At 46.5% G+C, this 23,470-nt stretch overlaps 1 protein-coding gene across 3 annotated transcripts in view; it reads left to right on the top strand.

The window, feature by feature from the left end:
- Positions 1–23,470, top strand: part of FAIM2 (Fas apoptotic inhibitory molecule 2) — a 145,927-nt gene that overhangs the window by 93,034 nt on the left and 29,423 nt on the right. For all 3 annotated transcript variants that reach the window (XM_033937159.1, XM_033937161.1, XM_033937160.1), the window contains exons 7-10: positions 8,431–8,470; positions 11,530–11,567; positions 13,264–13,351; positions 22,901–22,996. In XM_033937159.1, coding sequence (XP_033793050.1) covers positions 8,431–8,470; positions 11,530–11,567; positions 13,264–13,351; positions 22,901–22,996 — 262 coding nt within the window. The remainder of the gene's footprint in view (positions 1–8,430; positions 8,471–11,529; positions 11,568–13,263; positions 13,352–22,900; positions 22,997–23,470) is intronic.

The following is a 23,470-nucleotide window of genomic DNA, read 5'->3' as shown; positions in this document are numbered from 1 at the left end:
CTGTTTCTCATTTCCTCTCCTTCTCCCTCATGACACGTATACATTCTAAGCAAGGACAAGGGTTGCACCTTGAGCAGAAGGCTGAGGCATCCCTGACTCTGGCCACATATTAACCTGACATACATTTACCCTTTTTCTCTTATCTTGTTTAAGCATCCCTTATATGGGCAACAATCAGACTTTGCCTGAGCAGGCATTGACTTAAGAGCTTAAGGAGTATGCATTATAACCTTTGGACTGTCACATGCTATAGTAAGATTTGAGACATATCAGAAATGTACACATTGGAATTCACTTTATTGTAACTGTTATTATGTATTCATATGTCACGTGATATAGTAACTTTACAATCACATGAAACAGATAAACAAAGTATTGTCTTGATCTAATCCTCACTGTAAATGCATTATGACATTATAACCTTGTAGAGCATTAGCTAAGTCATTAATGGAACTATGATTTTCAATAAAAGGGGGAGAGACCATCCATTTAGGTCGCCTCATCCCACTCTGAGTCTTGTGTGTGCAGCATCATTCCTACAGGTTTAGAAGTCTCTATCTGCCTCAAAACACCTTGGTTTTGGTTAAAATAGATATAGAAGGATTCCCCAGGCTGTTTTAACTTGGAATCATGTCAGATTTGCACTTGTTGGCCAGCCGAGGAGCATCCATGTTTCATGTGCTGTGGGGTACTTGAGAGGAGGCAAGAGCGCTGGGCTTAGCCCCTCTGGTTCCTCTAGGGTGACAGAGTCACAGGTGCCTTGGTTTTGGGGTCAAAAATCCTTCGTAGAGCTCTTGGATAGCGACTCAGTCAGTTTGGCGAAGCACAGATGCGCAGATGCTGCTGGGCCCACAAGAAGACTAGGTAGGTCCCTATAGGGGTCCATTGGGGCATCCTGTACAGGGCTTTACTCATAATTTTGTGAATTTAATGTTCACAGCCTGTCTGAATTATTAAGGTCTGTCTGCACAGTCTGCGGTCTCGCCAGGGGTTGCACTGGGGTTTTCCCTCTCAGAGTGCAGTTTGCCCACTTCAGGTTCATCTGCAGGAACCAGAGGTCCAGTTGGAGAAAGATTGGGATGACTGGGGGTCAGAGTCAATGTCTTTAATCCTTCAGTCTGAATCCTGAGTTTTTGAGAGTTCAGGATCTCAGACAGGGACTACCAATCAAGAGTCTGTGGCAGCCCTGGACCATGGGAAGGACTGCTTTTTTAAGACGTTGGCTTTGCTAGAGGTCATTACAGAATCTTTGTGGGAATTGAAGCATCAACCCCTGCAGACCTCTGATACTCGGCTTTCTGTCATGAGAAGCTCTAAGGCTCAGACCACATTTTTACCTTCGCATCCTGATATTACAAGTTGCTGGCAGAGCATTGGGAGCCCTTTGCGGGTGACCAGGACTATGATGAAGTAATATCCGATGGTTTCTCATTTTCAGCAGCTGTTTGTCCAGCTTAAAGTGATTTTAGAGGATGCACAAGACTGAAGGGTGGATTTAGTTCTCAAAAGGCAGTTTGAGACCTTGACTTTGGAACTAAAAGCAGCAGCTTTGGCTTCTTTTGTTGCACAAGCCTTCCATACCAGATTGTATCAGGCTCAGTTAGCAGAGAATGACACCTACCCCAGTTGCTGCTTTCGGAAGTGAATTATGTAGCAGATGCTCTAGTCTATATGATGTTTTCGGGGTCATGAGCAAGGTTTTTACTTATTTTATGTCCCCCCACAGAATGCTCTGAATCAGGCAATTGGCAGGAAATTCAGCTTTCAAGGTCACTTTGAGCAGGTTACACTTCTAGGGCCAAATGCTCTTTGGCAAGGGGCTGGATGGCCTTATGGCCAGTGTGGCAGATCGTCACTCTGTCTTTTCCAGATAGTATATCACATGCCTTTGGGGGGGGGGGGGTCAAGTCATGGTACTTTTCAGTTCTCAGCAGGGATCTCTGCTCATAGATTGTTTCAAGGATCTCAGCAGAGATTTAGAGATTCCAGGCAAACTCAGCCCTCTGGGTTGCAACTCACAGAAGCCTCCAAGAAATCACAATGACACCATGCCATCTGCCGAACCCCCTCAGATAGGAGGGAGGTTGTCGGCTTACTGGGAGCCATGAGCGAGGATTTGCAAGGATCACTGGATGTTGGTCATCAGTCAAGAGGGCTGCAAGATCAAGCTTTTCCATCCCATGCTAGACCTCTTTGTGGTCTCTCCGACTAGATAGCCAGAGAAGGAGGTCAAGATTCGAGCAATGGTACAACAGCTACTGGATATTCGGGCCAAAGAATCCATACTGACCAAAGAAACGAGCTTGGCCAGATACTCCATGTACTTTATCTTGCCCATGAAAGTCGCAGATGACTGGAGACCAATCCTGGATCTGAAATTGATTAATGCAGCACTGAAAGTGCCCCAATTCTGGAAGGAGACCATTCATTCAGTCATAGCTGCAGGGGCTCCGGGGAACTTTCTAGCCTCACTGGATTTAATGGAGGCTTACTTACTTACATATTCCCACATTTCCAGCTCAAAAGAAATTCATGAGATTTTATGTTCTCGGAAGACATTTCCAATTCTCAGCACTCCCATTCAGTCTGGCAACAGCACCTCACACTTTCACCAAGATAATAGTCATGGTAGCAGCACACCTACGGAAGGTGAGGATCCCGGTGCATCCCTACTTGGACAATTGGCTGATCAGAGCCCTGTCCAAGACTGCCAATAAGAATGCAGTATAAGTAATATGTGCAGCAATCCTTTGTACTGTTATACTATCACTCGTGTTCTCCCAAAACAGTACTTCACAGCATGTTTATTTATAGCTTTTTACTTATTAATTGGTCTTCAGAAGTGCCAGTATTAGCCAATTATTTGAGTGGCCAAATACTATGTGGCACTAGCCTCCTCATCAGACCGTTGTGTTTTATATAAGGTGCTTTAGTGCATTAGTACTTCAATACTTCAGCATTGAAGTACTGAAGTATTGAAGCACTAAAACAACTTATATAAAACACAATGGTCTGATGAGGAGGCTAGTGCCACATAGTATTTGGCCATTCAAATAATTGGCTAATACTGGCACTTCTGAAGACCAATGAATAAGTAAAAAGCTATAAATAAACAAGCTGTGAAATACTGTTTTTGGAGAACACGAATAAGAATGCAGTGGCACAAATTATCCACCTACTGCAAGACCTAGAGTGGATTATCAGTTTTCAGAAGAGCCGACACAATCCCTAGATTACTTGGGGGTCCACTTTAACATGGTAGAAGGCCTTGTTTTTCTTCCAGAGCCATGCAAACTGAAACTCAGGTGCCAGATTTCAGAGATCCTGATGATGCCAGCTCCTACAGCTTGGCACTATCTACAAGTGTTGGGGTCGATGGTAGTGACCACAGAGGTGGCTCCTTGGATGAAAGTTCATCTGTGCCTTCTCCAAGACACGCTCGTGGCCTGTTAGTCTCCACAGACAGATTTTCTCCAGATGCCATTGACCTGGGCAGCGGTGGCACGTCAGAGTTTGTGGTGGTGGCTCCAGTTGGAGTCATTGCCAAAAGGCTTGCCTCTCTGCATATCCTCTTGGGTGATCCTGAAGACAGATGTTTGTCTTTTCGGTCCATAAACAGATGGGAGCTGTGAGCCATTTGTCTAGCGCTGAAGACATTGGAGAACACTCTGGAAGGCAAAGCGGTCAGGGTCTTCTCTGACATTGCCACAGCTGAGGCATACGTCATCAGACAGGGAGGCACCAAAAATGCCCCATTGAGACTGGAGGCCCAGTTATTTCATTGGGCAGAAATCCACCTACAAGCTTTAACAGCAGCACATATAGCAGGCCTGGACAATGTACGGGCAATCTATCTCAGCCTGGTACCCTAGACCTGGGAGAATGGTCTTTGTCCCAGAAAGCCTTTGGCAGCATTGTACATTGATGGAGATGTCCGAAGTTCAATCTAATGGCGTCAGCAGCTAACAAAAATATTCCCTTGTTTCTTCAGCTGAAGATTCTAGTCTGAAAACATCTGCATGGATGCTATAGTTGAGCCATGGCCAGAGATGCATGGACAGAATCCTGGGCAGCTCCGCCCAAAGAGATTTGTAAGGCGGCTACATGGTCCACCCTCCATACTTTCACAGAGTTTTACAGGGTGGATTTTGCGGCACAAATGGACACTGCATTTGTTTCCTTGATGCTGACAGCAGGCTCATCTGTCCCGCCCTAGACTCAGCAGACTACTTTGGTAGTCCCACTGGTTCAAGACTCATATGCCTTTTGCACTAGAAGGGGAAATTAGGTTCTTTTTTCTAGTAGACAGGCATTTGAGTCTTGAAGGCCCACCCTGTCAGATTACATTTCGCCTGCTTACTGTCTCAGGCATGTATGTATTTCCAGATGTTTGGTTTTCTCCTGCTAGACAGGCCAGAAGAGTGATGAGTCAACTCTTTATTGCAAAAAGGCATGTAGAGACTTTTAGAGCTACATAAGTTTTAGAGCAGGTTGCACTAAGGTAGGTGGCTTGTTTGTTTCCATCTTGTTATATGTTCCTATTGGCATTGATTGGTTGCATTTTAATCGTTGCAGTGCAGAGCACAATTGGCTTGGTTGAGGAGTTTCCCTCTATATCGCCTTTTTATTTCTCCTCTTATAGTGATTGTCAACTACTTTGGTACAAAATGAGGAGCTAGAGCAGTGTCCAGTGGTGCAGGAGGTGGAGCCGAGAGAAAAAAAAAATGTAGATGATGCCTTCTACACAGCGCACAGCTAGAGAAAGAATAACTTACTGGTTCGTATGCCTTTCTACGAGAAAGAAGATTATCGAGGTAAGAACCTAGGCCCACATTCTGTGACCAGTGACTAAAGTTAGGCACCTATTTCAGAGGCACCTATCTAAATTGAATAACAAGCCCAATTAAGCTTTTTAATCAGCAGTGATTGAAACATAGACGCCTATCGAGAAAGTGTGATTCTGTAACAAGGTACCTCTAAAACTTTAGCGGCCTTCAAAAAAAATAGGTGCTATGTATGTTAGGCGTGGGCGTGGCTTCATGCTAGGCGCCTTTGCACAGAATCACTGCTCTTAAGTGTGCTTAAGCGCTCGCATGGGCGCCTAACTTTTAGTCGTGCCTCGAGCTTTCCTATTTATTGGGCGCCTCCAAAATAGGAGCCCAAATAGGTGCTGCTCAGTGCGAGTCACTAAACAGCACCCGATTTTACTTGAATCACGCTAAACAGTGCCCTCTATATCTATATATTTGCCCTCTAATCTTCCCGTAGTGAAGGTAGTGCAGCTGTATCCCAATAATGAAATAGAGTGCAGGTAATCCAACTGTGTCTCAATAATGTGTAGGCAATGCAGCTGTAGCCCAGTAATATAATACAATAGGTAATGCAGCTGTGTCTCGGTAATGTAATATGATGCAGTAATGTAATATGATGCAGCTGTGTAATTTAATAGCATGCAAATAATGCAGTTTTGTCTCTAATGTGCAGATAATGCAGCTGTATCAAAGTAATAAAGTATAGGTATTGCAACTGTATCCCAGTAATTTCGTAGAGTGCAGATAATGATGTGTCTCAATAATGTGCAGGCAATGCAGCTTTGTCTCAGTACTGTAATATACTCTACAGGCGATGCTGCAGTGCCTAAGCAATGTAATACAGTGTAGATCAGGGCTGCCCAAGTCCGGTCCTCGAGATCTACTGGCAGGCCATGTTTTCAGGATATCCACAATGAATATGCAAGAGAGAGATTTGCCTGCACTGCCTTCTTGGGATGCAAATCTCTCTCATTGATGATTGTGGATATCCTGAAAGCCTGGCCTGCCAGTACCGTATTTTCGCGGATATAACGCGCACCATTGTAAAACGCGCACAGGGGTATAGCGCGCAGAAATCACGATGATATGTACAAAAACTTTTCTATACCGCGCTCAGGCATATAACGCGCATGCTGCCCGACTCTCCTCTGGCCACCCCGACTCTCCTTTCGCTCTCCCCGACTCTCATCTGGTTGCCCCGACTCACCCTGACTTTCGGTGCACTGCCCCGACTCTCCTCTGGTTGCCCCGACTCACCGTTCACCCGCCCTGACTTTCGGTGCACTGCCCCGCCTCTCCGTGCCTGTCCCCCTTGAAGTCCTGTCCCCCCTTGAAGGTCTGCCTGTCCCCCCTTGAAGGTCTGCCTGTCCCCCCTTGAAGTCCTGTCCCCATCCTGAAAGCCTGATGCCCCCCCTCGACGTCCGATTCTTCTCCCCCCTCGGCAGGACCACTCGCACCCCCACCCCGAAGGACCGCCGACTCCCCGACAATATTGGGCCAGGAGGGAGCCCAAATCCTCCTGGCCACGGCGACCCCCTAACCCCACCCCGCACTACATTACGGGCAGGAGGGATCCCAGGCCCCCCTGCCCTCGACGCAAACCCCCCCCCCCCAACGACCGCCCCCCCCCAAGAACCTCCGCCCGTCCCCCAGCCGACCCGCGACCCCCCTGGCCGACCCCCACGACACCCCCACCCGCCTTCCCCGTACTTTGTGTAGTTGGGCCAGAAGGGAGCCCAAACCCTCCTGGCCACGGCGACCCCCTAACCCCACCCCGCACTACATTACGGGCAGGAGGGATCCCAGGCCCTCCTGCCCTCGACGCAAACCCCCCTCCCTCCAACGACCGCCCCCCCCAAGAACCTCCGACCGACCCGCGACCCCCCTGGCCGACCCCCCCACCCCCCTTCCCCGTACCTTTGGAAGTTGGCCGGACAGACGGGAGCCAAACCCGCCTGTCCGGCAGGCAGCCAACGAAGGAATGAGGCCGGATTGGCCCATCCGTCCTAAAGCTCCGCCTACTGGTGGGGCCTAAGGCGCGTGGGCCAATCAGAATAGGCCCTGGAGCCTTAGGTCCCACCTGGGGGCACGGCCTGAGACACATGGTCGGGTTTGGCCCATGTGCCTCAGGCCGCGCCCCCAGGTGGGACCTAAGGCTCCAGGGCCTATTCTGATTGGCCCACGCGCCTTAGGCCCCACCAGTAGGCGGAGCTTTAGGACGGATGGGCCAATCCGGCCTCATTCCTTCGTTGGCTGCCTGCCGGACAGGCGGGTTTGGCTCCCGTCTGTCCGGCCAACTTCCAAAGGTACGGGGAAGGGGGGTGGGGGGGTCGGCCAGGGGGGTCGCGGGTCGGTCGGAGGTTCTTGGGGGGGGGCGGTCGTTGGAGGGAGGGGGGTTTGCGTCGAGGGCAGGAGGGCCTGGGATCCCTCCTGCCCGTAATGTAGTGCGGGGTGGGGTTAGGGGGTCGCCGTGGCCAGGAGGGTTTGGGCTCCCTTCTGGCCCAACTACACAAAGTACGGGGAAGGCGGGTGGGGGTGTCGTGGGGGTCGGCCAGGGGGGTCGCGGGTCGGCTGGGGGACGGGCGGAGGTTCTTGGGGGGGGCGGTCGTTGGGGGGAGGGGGTTTGCGTCGAGGGCAGGAGGGCCTGGGATCCCTCCTGCCCGTAATGTAGTGCGGGGTGGGGTTAGGGGGTCGCCGTGGCCAGGAGGGTTTGGGCTCCCTCCTGGCCCGATATTGTTGGGGAGTCGGCGGTCCTTCGGGGTGAGGGTGCGAGTGGTCCTGCCGGGGGGGGATGTATCGGACGTCGGGGAGTCGGCCGGGCAAGAGGGCTTGGGCTCCCTCTTGCTCCGATCGTGGATGCGGGTGCGGGTGGGAGCGCGTGCGAGCGGTCGTTCGGGGTGGGGGTGCGAGCGGTCCTGCTGGGGGGGTGAATCGGGCGTCGGGCGGGGTGGGAACTATGTTTAAAAACTTTTGTATACCGCGCTCAGGCATATAACGCGCGAGGGGTATGCGCGGTACGTAAAATCACGTATAACGCGCGCGTTATATCCGCGAAAATACGGTAGATCTCGAGGACCGGACTTGGGAAGCCCTGGCGTAGATAATACAACTGACTCAATGTAATACAGTGCAGGCCTTTCAGCAGTGCAATACTGTGTAAATAATGCAGCTGTTTCTGAGCACTGTAATACATTGCAGGCATTGTAGTGCCTCGACAATGTAAAACAGTGCATATATTGTAACAGTACTTCAGTAATGTAATGCAACGTAGATAATTTAGCTCTGTCTCAGCTCTGTAACAGAATGCAGGTAATGCAGCTGTGTCAGCAATATAATACCGTGTAGATAATTCAGCAGGATTTGAATTGTCCAATGTAATGCAGAATAATGCAAATGTGTTCTGTAATTCTATGTGGACTGATCAGTGACTATACTAACCAAATTTCTGGAATGGTAATAAGCAGTTTAATTTCCTATATTTATATGTAATTAGAAGATGAAAGCCAAGGTCAAGATATCAGCTTTTTTCATTTGCCCAGTGATCAAGCAGCTTTTAAGAAAGATGTCTTCCATACTCTGGAGTAGCAGCCCTTACCCCGTTCATTGCTTTATTTTACAGGAGACACTTCCCATGGAACCTGATCCTTCTGATCATCTTTGTAAGTCATGCTTGCAAGCAGTAAAAAAAAATGTTCTATTTGCTCAAGGGTGATTTTTCCAATGAAAGAAAGAGATAGCAGGTTGAGAGGAAGAGAAATCCGCGGCAGCAATGTTGCAGCAAACTTTTCTTCTACCACATTTCACTTTTTTTTCCAATGGTATGGACCTGTTTTCATCACCTTTCTCCTCCTCTCCCTGCCCTCCCAGTCACTGACTCTCCTCCTACACCCTGCTTCCACCAGTCTCTGTCACCAACAAGCTTTCCTACAGCTCTCTCTTTCTTTCCCAGCCCATCCTCAATAGTTACGACCACCTTTCTCTGCCACCATGCTCTTCACCACCACATTCTCTCTCTTCGCCTGCCCTTATTCCAGCTCTCTTTAAGCATGCTTTTTGTCTCCTCCCCTGCTGGACAGTGGCTCTTCAGGTGCCAGGGCCATAGCTGGCTTGCTTTTCTCTGTCCTAGTGAAGCAGCTCTTTATGTTCAACTCCATTTGATAACTGCCATATGCGGTGGCTCACCTGCCCCCTGGGCCAGAATCAGTTTCAGGTTGAACTTTTCTGAATTCAGCATCTCTCCTGATCTTAGAGCACAGTTGACCTACATTTACTTCTAGCGGGAAGCTCTGGCAGCAGCTGGACAACAACTGTGTAACTCTGAGCAAATAAATTTTAGGCATGCTGATTTGGGGTTATCCCTGACGCAGAGCCCCTACTAATCCTCAAATCCCGTGCCCCTGATTCAACAGCCTCCAATCCCATCAAAACAGAAGCCCCACCCACAATTCAAAGCCCAGTCTTCCCTGCACTTCTCTTCACTTATAGGATTTACTCAGTGAAGATCTTGTGGTACTACCATTGGGGGTCAGCCTATCATATACAGGCAACAGCAGGCTGACCCCTAGTGGTAGTACTACAAGACTACTGCTTGAGATCTGTGCTGTCATTATGACACCTTGAGCCAACAGGGAATGAGCGGAAAGGAGAACGCTCTAGACAGTAGGGATCTCCAGGTAATTCACAAGCTTGTTTAAAGAATAAAACATAATGTGTTAATTTTTGAAGCATTTGTATCACATCTCCATTAACTCTTTAGCAGAAAGATCCCTCATTCACATTGCTAAGTATAGGAAATGGCCATTTGTCTATACAGTTATGAACAGACACTGGGATAAGATCTGAGTTGCAGAGATGAGACCATTTAGTTGTAGTATAGGGACACCTCTCAGCTCCATGAATTCCAGACTGTATTGGCCTAATTTATAAGCTGAAATAGCTTTTTACATTTTTTAGTTACTGCATAGAGAACACAGGGTTTGTAGCTGTCCCTGACATAACTAGCAGTGAATAGTGAAAGAATGCTATGAGGCTCATAATAAAATTTTTAAAAAATTTTCAAAACATGACCTAAATCAGTACTTGGACGATCAAAAAGACAGATTGTCCAAGTACCAATAATCAAAGCTAGTTTTAGACTATCTAAAACCAGCTTAGGCCTTTACCCTGCATTTTTAGAGGAGGGGAAAGGGTGGGAGGTGGGCCAACCTAGACTTAGTCGTACTGCAAGTATATCCAAAAGTCTAGGAAGATCACCCAGTCAGAACAAATACGTTTTGACTTAGACCAAGTCAAAACAGGTATAAGTTCCGAATAGGGGCCGGCAACCTGCCCACACCCCACCGCAACAATCGTGGCAGGAGAGATGTCTAATCTCTCCTGCCGCGATTGCGATCCCCCCCGAATGGCCGTGAACCAGCAGGAGAGATCCCAAGCCCTCCTGACGACACCTGCGAACTCCCAACAATATCGGCAAGAATGAGCACAGGCCCTCCTGCTGAAGATGCAGCCCCTGAACCCCTGACAGGAGGGATCCCAGGCCCCCCTGCCAAAGATGGCCCCCCACCCCCCACGAACCCTCCCCAACCCCCCATCCCCTGACAACACCGACAGGAGGGATCCCAGGCACTCCTGCTGATGACGCCCCCCCCCTGCGATACCCGTGAATCCCACACCCCCAGACAACACCGGCAGGAGGGATCCCAGGCCCTCCTGTCGAAGATGGCCTGCCACCCCCTGTGAACCCCCATCCCTTGACAATTCTGGCAGGAGGGAACGCAGGCCCTCCTTCCGAAGATGGCCCCCAACCCCCCTGCGAACCCCTCACCCCCTGACAACACCGGCAGGATGGATTCCAGGCCCTCCTGTCGAAGATGGCCCCCACCCCCCGTGAACTCCCCACCCCTGACAATACTTGCAGGAGGGAGCCCAGGCCCTCCTGCTGAAGATGGTCCCCCGCAACCCCCCAATTCTGGTTGGCCCAGTTGCCTAAGGCCCCTCCTATGGGCGGGGCCTTAGGCACCTGGGCCAATCAGGTCCTAGGCATCTCTCTGGTGTATCAGACAAGGGAAGGGGCAGGACCGCCATTCTAAGGATGATGGGCCTGCCGGCCAGATGGACTAAGGCCCCATCCGGCCAATGTTACAGTTAGTGTGGGAGGGGGGTCCGGGGTGATGGTGGGGTCTGGGGCCATGTTCAGCAGGAAGGCCTGGGCTCCCTCCTACCGGTATTGTTGGGAGTGGGGGGCTGTCTTTGGAAGGAGGGCCTGGCATCCCTCCTGCTGGTGTTGTCAGGGGGTGGGGGGTTCATGGGGGGCTGTCTTTGGCAGGAGGGCCTGGGATCCCTCCTGCCGGTGTTGTCGGGGAGGGGGTTCGGGGATTCACGGGGGTTTGGGAGACTCTAACTCACCTCTGTTTGGGACTTGGCTAGATTTACCCATTGAAAATAAACTGATGCCAAGTAGCTAAATTTTTCCACTCAAAATATGGGCGACCTCAAAGGTTTTCCCTATGGAGGGCAAACTTACCTGACTAACCACAGGACACAAACGGCAGCCCTAAATCTAGACGGTCAAATGCCGACTGCATAGATTTAGGAAAATATTAGCTATAATCTGGTTGCCAAAATTTGGCCAGATGAGTAAAGTAATTAACTTTTTTTTTTTTTTTTTTTTAATAGTCAGCAAACTGTAATGAATAACTATTGTGTGCTTCCTTTACAGACCCTGTCCATGGCATACCTTACAGGAATGCTGTCCAGGTAATAATTGGCATTTCATACTTTTCTTTTACATCATCAATTCCCTGAGGACTATCCATTGAGTTTGCAGTGAAACCATGCCCAAATTCCATCCCTCCTCTCTCTCCTCTTCATATTTAAACCCAGTATATCACATTTAAGAACCTAAGAATTGCCATACTGGTACAGACCAAAGATCCATCAAGCCCAGTATACTGTTTCCAACAGTAGCCCACCCAGGTCCCAAGCACCTAGCTAGATCCCAAATGGCAAAACAGATTCCATGCTGCTCATCCTAGAAATAAGCAGTAGATTTCTCCAAGCCATCACAATAATAGCCTATGAAATTCTCTTTTAGGAAATTATCCAAACCTTTTTTAAACCCCGCTAAGCTAACTTATTTTACCACATTCTCTGGTAACGAATTCCAGAGTTTAATTACATGTTGTGTGAAGAAATATTTTCTCCGGTTTGTTTTAAATCTACTACTTAGTAACTTCATCGCATGTCTTCTAGTCCTAGTATTTTTGGAAAGAGTGAACAAGCGATTCACAACTACCCTTTCCACTCCACTCAGTATTTTATAGACCTCTATCATATCACACCTGAGCTATCTCTTCTCTAAGCTGAAGAGCCCAATCTGCTTTAGCCTTTCCCCATAGGAAAGTCATCCCATCCCTTTTATAATTTTTTGTCACCCTTCTCTGTACCTTTTCTAATTCCGCTATATCTTTTTTGAGATATGGTGACCAGAACTGTACACAGTATTTGAGGTGTGGCCGCATTATAACATTTTCATCTTTGTTTTCCATTCCTTTCCTGATAATTCCTAACATTCTATTTGCTTTCTTAGCAGCAGCCACACATTGAGCTGAGGGCTTCAACGTATCCTCAAAAATGACACCTAGATCTTTTTCCTGGGCAGTGACTCCTAACATAGAACTCAGCATCACATAGCTATAGTTTGGGTTCCTCTTTCCCACATGCATCACTTTGCACTTGCTCACATCTGCCATTTTGATGCCCAGTCTTCCAGTCTAACAAGGTCTTCTTGCCCTCCCCACCACATCCTAGTTTTTAAACTGGTGAGTCAGGAATGAAAATTATTAAGTGCAGGAGTCCTTGAAGTCTCAGTCTGTCTAGCAGGAGGAACTTTACAGTAAGAAATGGGACAGGAGCTTTGGCTGTGGATGAGTTTATAGCTCTTGTAGTCTCAGTCTTTCCCAGCAGGAAGTGCTATAGGGAATGGGGCAGGAGCTTTGGATGAGTTCATAGATTATGTAGACTCAGTCTTTTCCAGCAGGAGGTGCTGTAAATGGTGCAAAGTGCTGGCTAATGAAGATCTCACAGCTCCTGCAATCCCAGCCTCTGTCAGCAGAAAGTGCTGGGAGGGAGGGGAATAGTACTGGAGCATTGACTGTGCAGGAAGTCATAGCTCCAGCTGTTTCTGCCTTACCCAGAAGAAGGTGCTGTAAAGAAAATGACAGAAACACCGCCTGTGAGGGGGCTAATTGTTGTGCAGCTTTGTAGCCTGCCTCTATTTACCACTTCCTGATTCACAGGAGTATATGTATGTCTGTAGTTTGTTTTTCAAATTGATCTGATCTGTGTATGTGTATATACTTGTATTTATCTCTTTATCTCTATTCTTATGCACCACTTTCTCCTTACTAGCAATATCGCTTGTAATTAATTTTGATTTCTTTGGAATTTGCAGTTATTACAATACTAAGTCGGTGTTGCTGTGTTTGGGAATCACAGCCATGGTCTGCCTCGCAGTCATCATTTTCAGTTTTCAGAGCAAGGTAGGAATGCCAGGTCCAAGGCCGAAACACGGGCCAAGGTAGAGAAGTCGAGAGAGAGATGGAAAGCGGGAGGAGAAAGGATGATGGCATAAGTGCGAGAAAGTTGGTGCCAGAAATGAGTCTTAAAGGGGCCGCTTATGGGGAAACAGCTAGAGGCAAGTGAATGAAGTAGTGAAAGCATTAAATTCTTTCCAACATAAATTTATAGAAGGTGTGTGTATGTTTGGGGGGAGTAGAGGGTGTAGATGAAGTGTAAAGTTGTTTTTGTTTGGATGTGTATGGGTGTAGAAGCATGTATGTAATGTTTTAATTATGTATGTATCATTGTTATCCGCATAGATGGTTGATATGCAGGCTAAAAGTGTTTTAAATAAATAAATAAATAAATGTGAGTTGTAGGCCTGTATTGGGGGGGGGGGGTAGGCTTTGGGTTGTATGTGGTGTGGGATTGATTCTGTGTGTGTTAGATATGGTAGGTGTACAGGAATGTGTATGTATATGTGTGAATGTGACTGGGTGTGGGGAGTAGGGGGATACATAAATAGAGGTATGTGCGTGGTGTGTATAGGTATGCATGTGGTAGGTGAGTAAGCATACAGATAGTTACAGTGGTTATATATGTGAGGATGTGTGGCTGTATGCCTATGGGCATATGTGGGGGTGTAAAAGTGTATAGGATGCATGGATAGGTATAGGTGTAGGAATATCAGATTGTGAGTTTGCATGGATGTATGAATGTATCTTAGATGTGTAGGTGTCCAAATGTATGGTCTGGTGTTTGTATGTATAATGTACAGTGTAGATGGGTGGCAAGCAAGTGGGGATTTAAGGGGAATTGTGATGGATGTGTATATGTGGCTATTGGGATTTATGTATGTGGGCATGTTGGGGGGAGAGGGTAAGTGTGCAGGTGGCTGCAGGTGAGTATTGGTTGTACATCTCAGTATGTTTATGGGTGTATTAGTATGTGTGATGTATGGGGTGTTTGTGGGTTGGGGGAGTTGGCAGGAGTATTTATGGGGTATGTGTTTGTATGTGAGCATATATGGAGTCTATATGAGAATTGTGGGTAGTGGGTGTCTGAATGTGTGTTGGGGTGGGGGTGGATATGTATAGGTATGGAAAGGTGAGTGAGGTGGATCAAAAATGCCTTTGGTACTATTCTAGGCTAGTTGCTTCAGTTAATTTTATTTTTCCATCTCTCTGTTGGTGTTGCAAAGGGCAGGAAGGGTGATGGGGCTTTTGGAATGGAGCACTGGTCAGCATTCTAACACTTCTAACAGCTTCTCACAGTTTGCCCATTTCAAGCAATGACAATTTTTGGGAGGTTCACTTCTCTGAGTCAATTTGAACTTGTTTGAAGTAGTTACATTTGTTCTTCTATTTCCGATTTGGGGAATTTCTTTCTCTTTGTTTGGAGTGATTATGTCTACAGACAGATGGGCAGGCAAAAATCAATCCATGTTATATAATTATAACTTCTAGTGCAATAGGCGTGCTATTCTGGACAGTAAAGTATTCTCCCCCATACTCACGAGCCGTGCAGAAGGAATCCATTTCAGGTTTTCAAATCCTCCTCCTTCTCCAGAGGGCTCTGCTGCCCGTCAGTTTTTCTTTCTACAAGCAACACACATTTCTGATCTGCTCTGTACATTTATTATTTTCTTTTTTTCCCAATAATATTTTATTGAAAATTTTTGAAGAAAACACAACACAAACAATCAATATAATATAATACAATACAATAAAGTCAAAGGGTGTCATAACATACGATACAAATTAAATACAATAGCATTCAATCTGTGAATTTAAGTAAACAATTCCATATCTTATTAAACTGTCTCAAACTAACACGCTTAATCGCATAAATTTTTTCACATTTGCTATATAAACATAAAGTATTCCACCATGTATTATATTCCAGTTTAGAAAGATCCTTCCAATTAATTAAAATTGTTTTAATGGTAATCATTAAGTTATTCAACAATTTTGTTTCAGAGGAGCTTAATGAAGACCGTAAACCTAAACCCCCCAAAATAATTACATTACATTACATTAGAGATTTCTATTCCGCCATTACCTTGCGGTTCACGGCGGATTACAAAAGAGTTATAGAAGGTGGGTTACAAAAGAAGATCTCTGGTCATTTCCAGAGTGAGTAAAGAGTAGATCAGGTTGATTCAGGGGGTCAGAAAGAAGATGGGAGGAAGGAAGGTACTTGTAGTGTTAATTATTGAATAATTATTGAATAATCCCCGACAACATGGATTTACTAAGGGGAGATCCTGCCAATCCAACCTGATCAGCTTCTTTGACTGGGTAACGGGGAAGCTGGATATTGGGGAGTCCCTGGACATCGTGTACCTGGACTTTAGCAAAGCATTCGATAGCGTACCACACCGCAGGTTACTGAGCAAGATGAGTTCTATAGGATTAGGTAACACATTGACGAAATGGGTTGGGAGCTGGCTTGGAGGTAGGCTCCAAAGGGTGGTGGTGAACGGCACCCCCTCCGAAATGACGGAGGTGATTAGTGGAGTACCACAGGGCTCAGTCTTGGGCCCAATCCTATTCAACATCTTTATAAGAGACTTGGCAGAAGGGCTTCGAGGTAAAATAACATTATTCGCCGATGACGCCAAACTGAGTAATGTAGTGGGCAAATGCACAACAGACGAAGATTCAGTGCCCGACAACATGATGCACGACCTACTCCTACTGGAGCGATGGTCTAGGACATGGCAACTTAACTTCAATGCCAAAAAATGCAAAGTTATGCACCTGGGCAGCCAGAATCCATGCAAGTCTTATACCCTTAATGGCGAGATCCTAGCAAAAACGGTAGCAGAACGAGACTTGGGGGTAATCGTCAGTGAGGACATGAAGTCTGCCAATCAAGTGGAGCAGGCTTCGTCCAAGGCAAGACAAATCATGGGCTGCATACGAAGGGGTTTCGTCAGTCGTAAGGCGGAAGTCATTATGCCATTGTATAGATCCATGGTGAGGCCCCACCTGGAATACTGTGTGCAATTCTGGAGGCCGCATTATCGCAAGGATGTGCTGAGACTGGAGTCGGTGCAAAGAATGGCCACCCGGATGGTCTCGGGACTCAAAGATCTACCATACGAAAAACGGCTTGACAAATTACAGCTATACTCGCTCGAGGAGCGCAGAGAGAGGGGGGACATGATCGAGACGTTCAAGTATCTTACGGGCCGCATCGAGGCGGAGGAAGATATCTTCTTTTTCAAGGGTCCCACGACAACAAGAGGGCATCCATTGAAAATCAGGGGCGGGAAACTACGAGGTGACACCAGGAAATTCTTTTTCACCGAAAGAGTGGTTGATCGCTGGAATAGTCTTCCACTACAGGTGATTGAGGCCAGCAGCGTGCCTGATTTTAAGGCCAAATGGGATCGGCACATGGGATCTATTCACAGGGCAAAGGTAGGGGAGGGACATTAAGGTGGGCAGACTAGATGGGCCGTGGGCCCTTATCTGCCGTCTATTTCTATGTTTCTATGTTTCTAAGTTAATGGCTCTGATATAGAAAGCAAATCTGAAATTGTTGACCAGATCTTATTCCAATAATCAGACACATAAGGACATTCAAACAACATATTTTCAGTATTTTATGCGGGTTTTGCAGCTATCAGTTCACCAGAGGTCCCCAGTGCAGGGGAAAACTCTGCCTGCATAGTGAAAAAGCAGACCTGGGTTGCAGCCAGCAGGTTAATCCCTTGAGAACCTGTTTGGCCAGCCTGCAGAAAACTTTGTAGAGCTCGGGGTCTGTATCCATAGTAGCTTAGCTCGCCTACTGAATCGCAGGGGCTTGAGTGCAGGCTGTTAAGCATCATCAGGGGGGCTCAATGGGGCTCTTCAGGGTGCCAGCTGCGATTTTGCCTCCCTCCTTCATGTGCACTGTTCCGCAGAGGTTGAGGATCAGTTCAAGTTTGGTCCAACTGGCAACCCAAAGATCTCAGTGTTTGGAGGACTGGCTGATTGAGGCAAGGATTCTTTTCCCAGATCCAGCTACTGCTTAGAGCTGACAAGTCAGAAAATCACTCAAAAGATGTAATGATGAGATTCATACTTCTAGAACAAACACACATAGAATTCAAAAATATGCTCAGAGACACGAAGGCAAAAACAAAGAGCGACAGCCCCAAGAGAAAATTGCCTCACCACCCAATCATTGCATATTATAGATCAAGTGAAAGCAAAATTTGTTGCTGTAAACTAGCATAGAGCGAATTTTCTTATACTTTAAGCTGTTACAAGCAAAACACTTAAGGCTCCTTTTACAAAGGCGCGCTAGCGGTTTTAGTGCACGCTTAGCATGCGCTAAAATGCCACATGCGCTAGCCGCTACCACCTCCTTTTAAGCAGGCAGTAATTTTTCAGCTAGCGCATGCTAATCCGGTGCATGCGCTAAAAACGCTAGCGCACCTTTGTAAAAGGAGCCCTTAGCTTGATCAGAGGTTCCGACGGGGCCCGTTTCGATCCTGCGTCAGGGAACCAAGTAGAGCACTTAACAAACTGTCAAAAAATGTGGTGGAGTCTCAGAAATTCATGTTTCATTCATATATACAAGCCTCCTCCACTTATTACACCTTTTGAATAATTTTCTGACTTGTGTATGCTTCCCTTTAATCATTCTTCTTAGTAGAGTACCAGTTTTCTGGTTTTCCCCATATACCACTGGACGTAGATTGCTTAGAGTTGAGGCAGGCTGCAGCACCTTCAGAGTACATGAGTAGGCTATTACAGCATATGGGAAAAATGGTGGGGTGTTCCAAAAAAACTATTTTTAAAGATGCTACCACATTCTGTAAAATCCTCTAAAATCCTGTTTTCTGAGGATATTTTTACAAAATGTAATACTTTTAGTAAAGTTGTTTTTGAGCTGTTTTTTGGTACCAAAATGCTGCTGCAGTGGCCATCTTGGATTTCCTTTCTTTTTTTTCCAAAGTTCTCCAGATCTTTCAAATCACCATGTTTTGCCTCAAGGATGGCAAAGATGGAGTCTTCAAGCTCTTTTACCTCTAATTCATGCAATGTTTGCACTGGTTGGATGCCAGAAGAGTGCCCTTGTGCCAGGTGCCGCACAGCACATAAGGGGGGGAGTGGGAGCATTGAGCTTAACCTCCCCTTTGGACTCTAGGGCTGAGGAACTTTTGGAGGGCCTTTGTGCCAGGAGAAATTCCCTCCCTGAGCCATGGAACAGTGGTGTACCTAAGCATCAGAGTGTGGAAGCTGCAGAGCTCAAGAGACAGAAGGTGGAGTTACCTAAAGGAGATTCAGTGCTGCCTACTAAAGCCTTTCTCCTGAATTTTTTAATTTGATGTGGAGAGCTTATTCGGATAGCTGGGATCCTCATATGAGGTTTGGCAGTGAGCCAGGGGTCACACAAGGGGAGCTTGGGCTCCCAGGGCACATCAGTGTCATTGGCTGACCAGGATCCTGTGGACCTTTCTGTGAGCATGGCCATGGGCCTTGATTTTCCTTTGGGAAAATCTGGTAACCCTATCAATATATATAGCCTATTGCAGGTTTCATAACCACAAGTCTGGCTTCCACCAGACATCTTAAGCAGAATTCTTATATCCAAAGTACAACTTGTCTTACCTTAGCTGACTTCTCATTACTTCCATTCACACAAGCAAAGGAAATCCAAACTTCAGAGCCACTTCCCTCTTTCCAGGACTCTGCCTCAGTCTCTCTCCTAGAGACCTTGCCTTGGGGCCTCTGCTCTCATCGGGGCACCTCTCCCAGGGGATTTCCCCTCTCAGACTTCACTCTGGAACATATATACTCCTCCCTCCTGAATCCTACCCCTCTTGTTTCATGCAGGACCTGTTCTAGCAGATTAGCGCCACTTGCTGAAGGACAGCCTAACTGCCACTTCAATGAACCAGCACCCTCTACTGTTCACTGGTGTAACAGCGGTATTAGTGAGGGAGAATCTCTCTTACGTGATGGGACACATACCCCATCACACTAAGGTAACCAAGCGCATGTCCCTGCCAAGTGAGGGAGCATAGTACTAAAGGATATGCAGGATCACAGAGTGGATGTGGTCCTAAAAAGGTAGTTTGAAGCTTTGGCCAAAGGGTTCAAAGTAACAGCAGCAGCCTCTTGTGGCACATGCTTGTCATACCAAGATTCATGGGCTCACTCTGGCAGAGGGTAAGACTTTACTCCAGCTGATGCTAGCAGGGGTGGCTTATGTGGGCGATGCTTTCTACAGCATCATCAGAGTCATGAGGAAAGACTCAGCTTATTTAATTTCAGCCCGCAGAATGCTCTAGATCAGGCAATGGGTGGGAGATTACATCTCCAAAGCTACTCTCAGCAGACTCCTTTTCAGAGGACAGATGTTGTTCGGATTCCTTCTGCATGACTCGTGAGCATGGGGAGAATACCCTACTGTCCAGAATGACATACCTATCTACTAGAAAAGATATTAGCAAGATATGAATCTAATCTCTTTATTTCATTTGTTGTAAAGCATAAAAGCTCTTGGCTATTTAAATCACCTGTCCAGGGCTAACTAGGTGTTATCAGTGGCATTTAAGCAGATAGTGCCACTGAAAACACTAATTTAGCACTCGAGCCAAAACTGGCTATTAAGGGAGCATTCCAAGGGCTGAGTCGGTGCTCAGCTGGTTAAGTGCTGATCTTTGGTACTTAACCAGTTAAGATAACCAGAACCACATAAAACACAATCCTATATTTTTTCGGTTCTTCTTAGCTGGTTAAGTGCCAAATTTCACACTTAACTGGCTATGTTTTTGCTGGCTCCATATATAGGGTTAGCATATGGCTCCAGAAAAAAGAAGGATGGATAGAGACATCATTGAAAGTAAAACCCAGATGTCTCTATCTGTCCTCCTTATTTCCTTTGCTTTCAATGGAAGTAAAACCTGGATATCTCAATCCGTCCTCTTTTTTTCTGGAACCACATGGTAACCCTATCCATATATCTGGAAATTAAATGCTGGATACCAGACATGGCCTGGGATTGAAAATTTCTGGGTTTAAAGCCAATGGCCAGTTGGGAAAATACTGCCATCTGAATATCGAGCCCTTGGTGCATAGAAAGATTGAGCTTTTATAACCATTGATTAGGGCAGAGTTTCAATAGACTGGAGGAAGAACTGCAATGTATGTGCATATTTTATAAACTATGTGGGTGCACAGGTGAATGGCAAGACTGTAACTGGCTACTTGCATTTACATGCCCCTTGCACACAATATCAGCTCATTTTCAGATTGTAGGCAGGCCGGCTAACACCCATGGCTGGCTCTGAACATAAATATTCAATATTGGGCTGTTTCCAGAGGCTGGCATTGAATATCTGGTTTATTTGTGGCTGACATAACCAGCTAAGTCAATATTCAGCACTTGCTGGTTAAGTTTATATTGGCCAAAGATAGGACCGCTATTTGCGTGGCCTGATTTGGCTGCTAAACTTGGCAAGATAGCGGTGAAAATTGCCAGTTATTGGGCATTATAACTGGTTAACCTAGCCTCTAACCAGGAATATTCAGCTGAGATAACCAGTTATATTGCACTGAATATTCTCATTTAGCCAGTTAAAAGCGCTATTTAACCAGTCACTATAATTTCTGACCAGTTAAATAGTGCTGAATAGAGGGCGGAATAATGTATAGACACTGTCACTTATATACATAAATGTACATTTACTTGAGAAAATGCCAGGAGGGTTCCTATTCTATAAGGGCTGCATAAATGGCATTGCACATAAATGCAAGGGGAGTACGCGTGGGTGTAGTATGGATGGGGCTCCCACTTTCATACACATCCTTGCCGTATTTAAGGACAGAGAGGGAAAAATGCTTGAGTACCTGATTGTAAAAACCGCTTAGATAACCTTGATAGGCGGTCTATAAAATCCTAATAAACTTGAAACTTGAAGTCCTCCAATTATGGTGCCTCTTAAGTGTAAGGCCCTTTCAGAAATTGTCTGTCTCCCCCCATTGATCTGGCAATCAACTTTTTCTCTTCCCTCCCCCCCCTGTGGTTTTTAGCATCTCTTTCTTCTCCTTTTCTCCTCTTAGATCTAGTATCTCTGTCTCCTTCCCCTCCCATGCTCTGGTATCTCTCTTCTTTCCTTTCCTCATTCCTCCCCTCCCTCCAGTGGTCTGACATCTATCTCTCTTTGTCCTCTCCCTTTTATTTTCTTGTCTTCTCAAATTATTTTTGCCTCTGTCTAGATTAAATTCTTTACTATCCAGTCCTCAATTTCCCTCTTCTCACTATAGCTTGTCACTTCTTTCCCTTACCCCCTCTAGTATTTCACTTACTCTATCCTCTTCCCCCATCCAGTATGTACCCTTTTTCTTTATCCATCCTTTTCTTCCATCCAGCATCTTCCCCCTCTCTCCTCTCCACTTCCATCAAGTTTCTGCCCCCTCTCCTTCCTATTTCTTTCTAGCATCTGCTCTCCTCCCACTTCCATCCAGCATCTGCTCCCCTCTCTCCCCTACCCACTTCGTCTAGTGTCTGCTCTACACTCTCTCCTCTGTATGGATCTGTTCCCCTTTCTCCCCTCCCCACCTCTGTCCAGCATCTGCTTCCCTCCCCTCTAGTAACCAATGTTTGACCCCTTCTCTCTCTCCATTCACCCCACTTCCATCAGCATCTGTCCCTTCTCTTTCCCGCCACCTGACTTCCATCAGCATTTGTCCCCTTCTCTCTCACTTCACTCCACTTTCATCAGAATCTGCCACCTTCTCTCCCTCCATCACAGTTCCATCAGCATTTGCCTCCCTCTTTATCCCTATTGCCATCCACTATCATGTCCTCTTCTCTCTTTCTCCCTCCACCCCAATTCCATCCAGTATCCTGCCCCCTCACCTCTCCGCTGCTGCTGCTGTTTTCCTGAACCAGCAGCAGTAAACTTAAATGCAACCATCAAAGGATTTCCTGCACTTTTCCGTGGCTGCTGGCTGTGCTCTGGCGCAAGGAAGTGATGTCCGAGGGGGTGGACCAGCAGTCAAAGGGAGGTACCTGAAAGTTCAACAATGGCTGCATTTAAGTTTACTGCCACTGCTGCTGGATTGGGAAAGCAGCAAAGGCAGAGAAGGGCGGGATGTCCCGGTGTGCTGACTGTGCACCCCTTTAGTGCTTATTTATGGGGCCGAATGCCCCCTCTGCCCTCCCCTTGGTACACCACTGCTCCAGGGAACCTGCCTGTCCCTAGGAATTTTAAACACAATATTGAAGCACCACCACCCACTGGCAGCAATGCAATTGGAATACTCTTGCTCGGCTTAGAGGGAGAAGTACTTAGAATAGGCACATTTTTGGATTTCTCACATCAGTACTCTCTTATAAAATTACCCCTTATGAATGTTGAACAATTGGGAGAGCATCTGAAATAAGGATCGTTAAGGGCTAAAAGAAACACACTGGTAGAGCAAGACAGGGGAAGATGGATTAGGGTAAGCGTGAGGAGTCTGTGAGGTAATGCCTGGCAGCTGACATTTCCAGACTTCACTTTGCATCCTTTCTGTCCACAGTTTGACTTCACTTCATACCAGGGTGTTATCTTTGTGCTACTCATGGTGCTGTTCTTTGGTGGTATCATCCTGAGCATCCTTCTCCCCTTCCAGTATGTAAGTACTTCGAATCTGTGGCTGTACTGCAATTACACAATGCCCACTTGGTTAAAAAGCAGGACTTGCCCACAATTTATTAACTCTGGACACTTGATAACCCTCTTCCTAGCCATGACCTTCATCTCCATAAATTTCAGATGTTGATATTAAAAGGAGTATACTTTTGAAGTCTATGGAGGTGAGTGACATGGGGAAGAGATATTGTCATCCTCTCAATATCTCTTCCCCTTATCACTTACCTCAATAAACTTCAATGACCTACTAATTTTAATCAAACATACAAACCGAGACAAGTGTGGTGAAACCAGTTAAACTGATATCATTAATAAAGGGGATTGTAGACTTCAAACACCCATCACTGATTGGTGTTACAATGGGGTATGAATATCATCACAAGTCTACGGAACTCCCAAACAGGCTATTGATATTTACAAAAAATGCTGAAAATTACATCAACCCAGACTATAATGT

The sequence above is a fragment of the Geotrypetes seraphini genome, chromosome 3, assembly GCF_902459505.1.
Source record: "Geotrypetes seraphini chromosome 3, aGeoSer1.1, whole genome shotgun sequence".
Lineage (NCBI taxonomy): Eukaryota > Metazoa > Chordata > Amphibia > Gymnophiona > Dermophiidae > Geotrypetes > Geotrypetes seraphini.
This window is presented reverse-complemented; position numbering and strand designations above follow the sequence as displayed.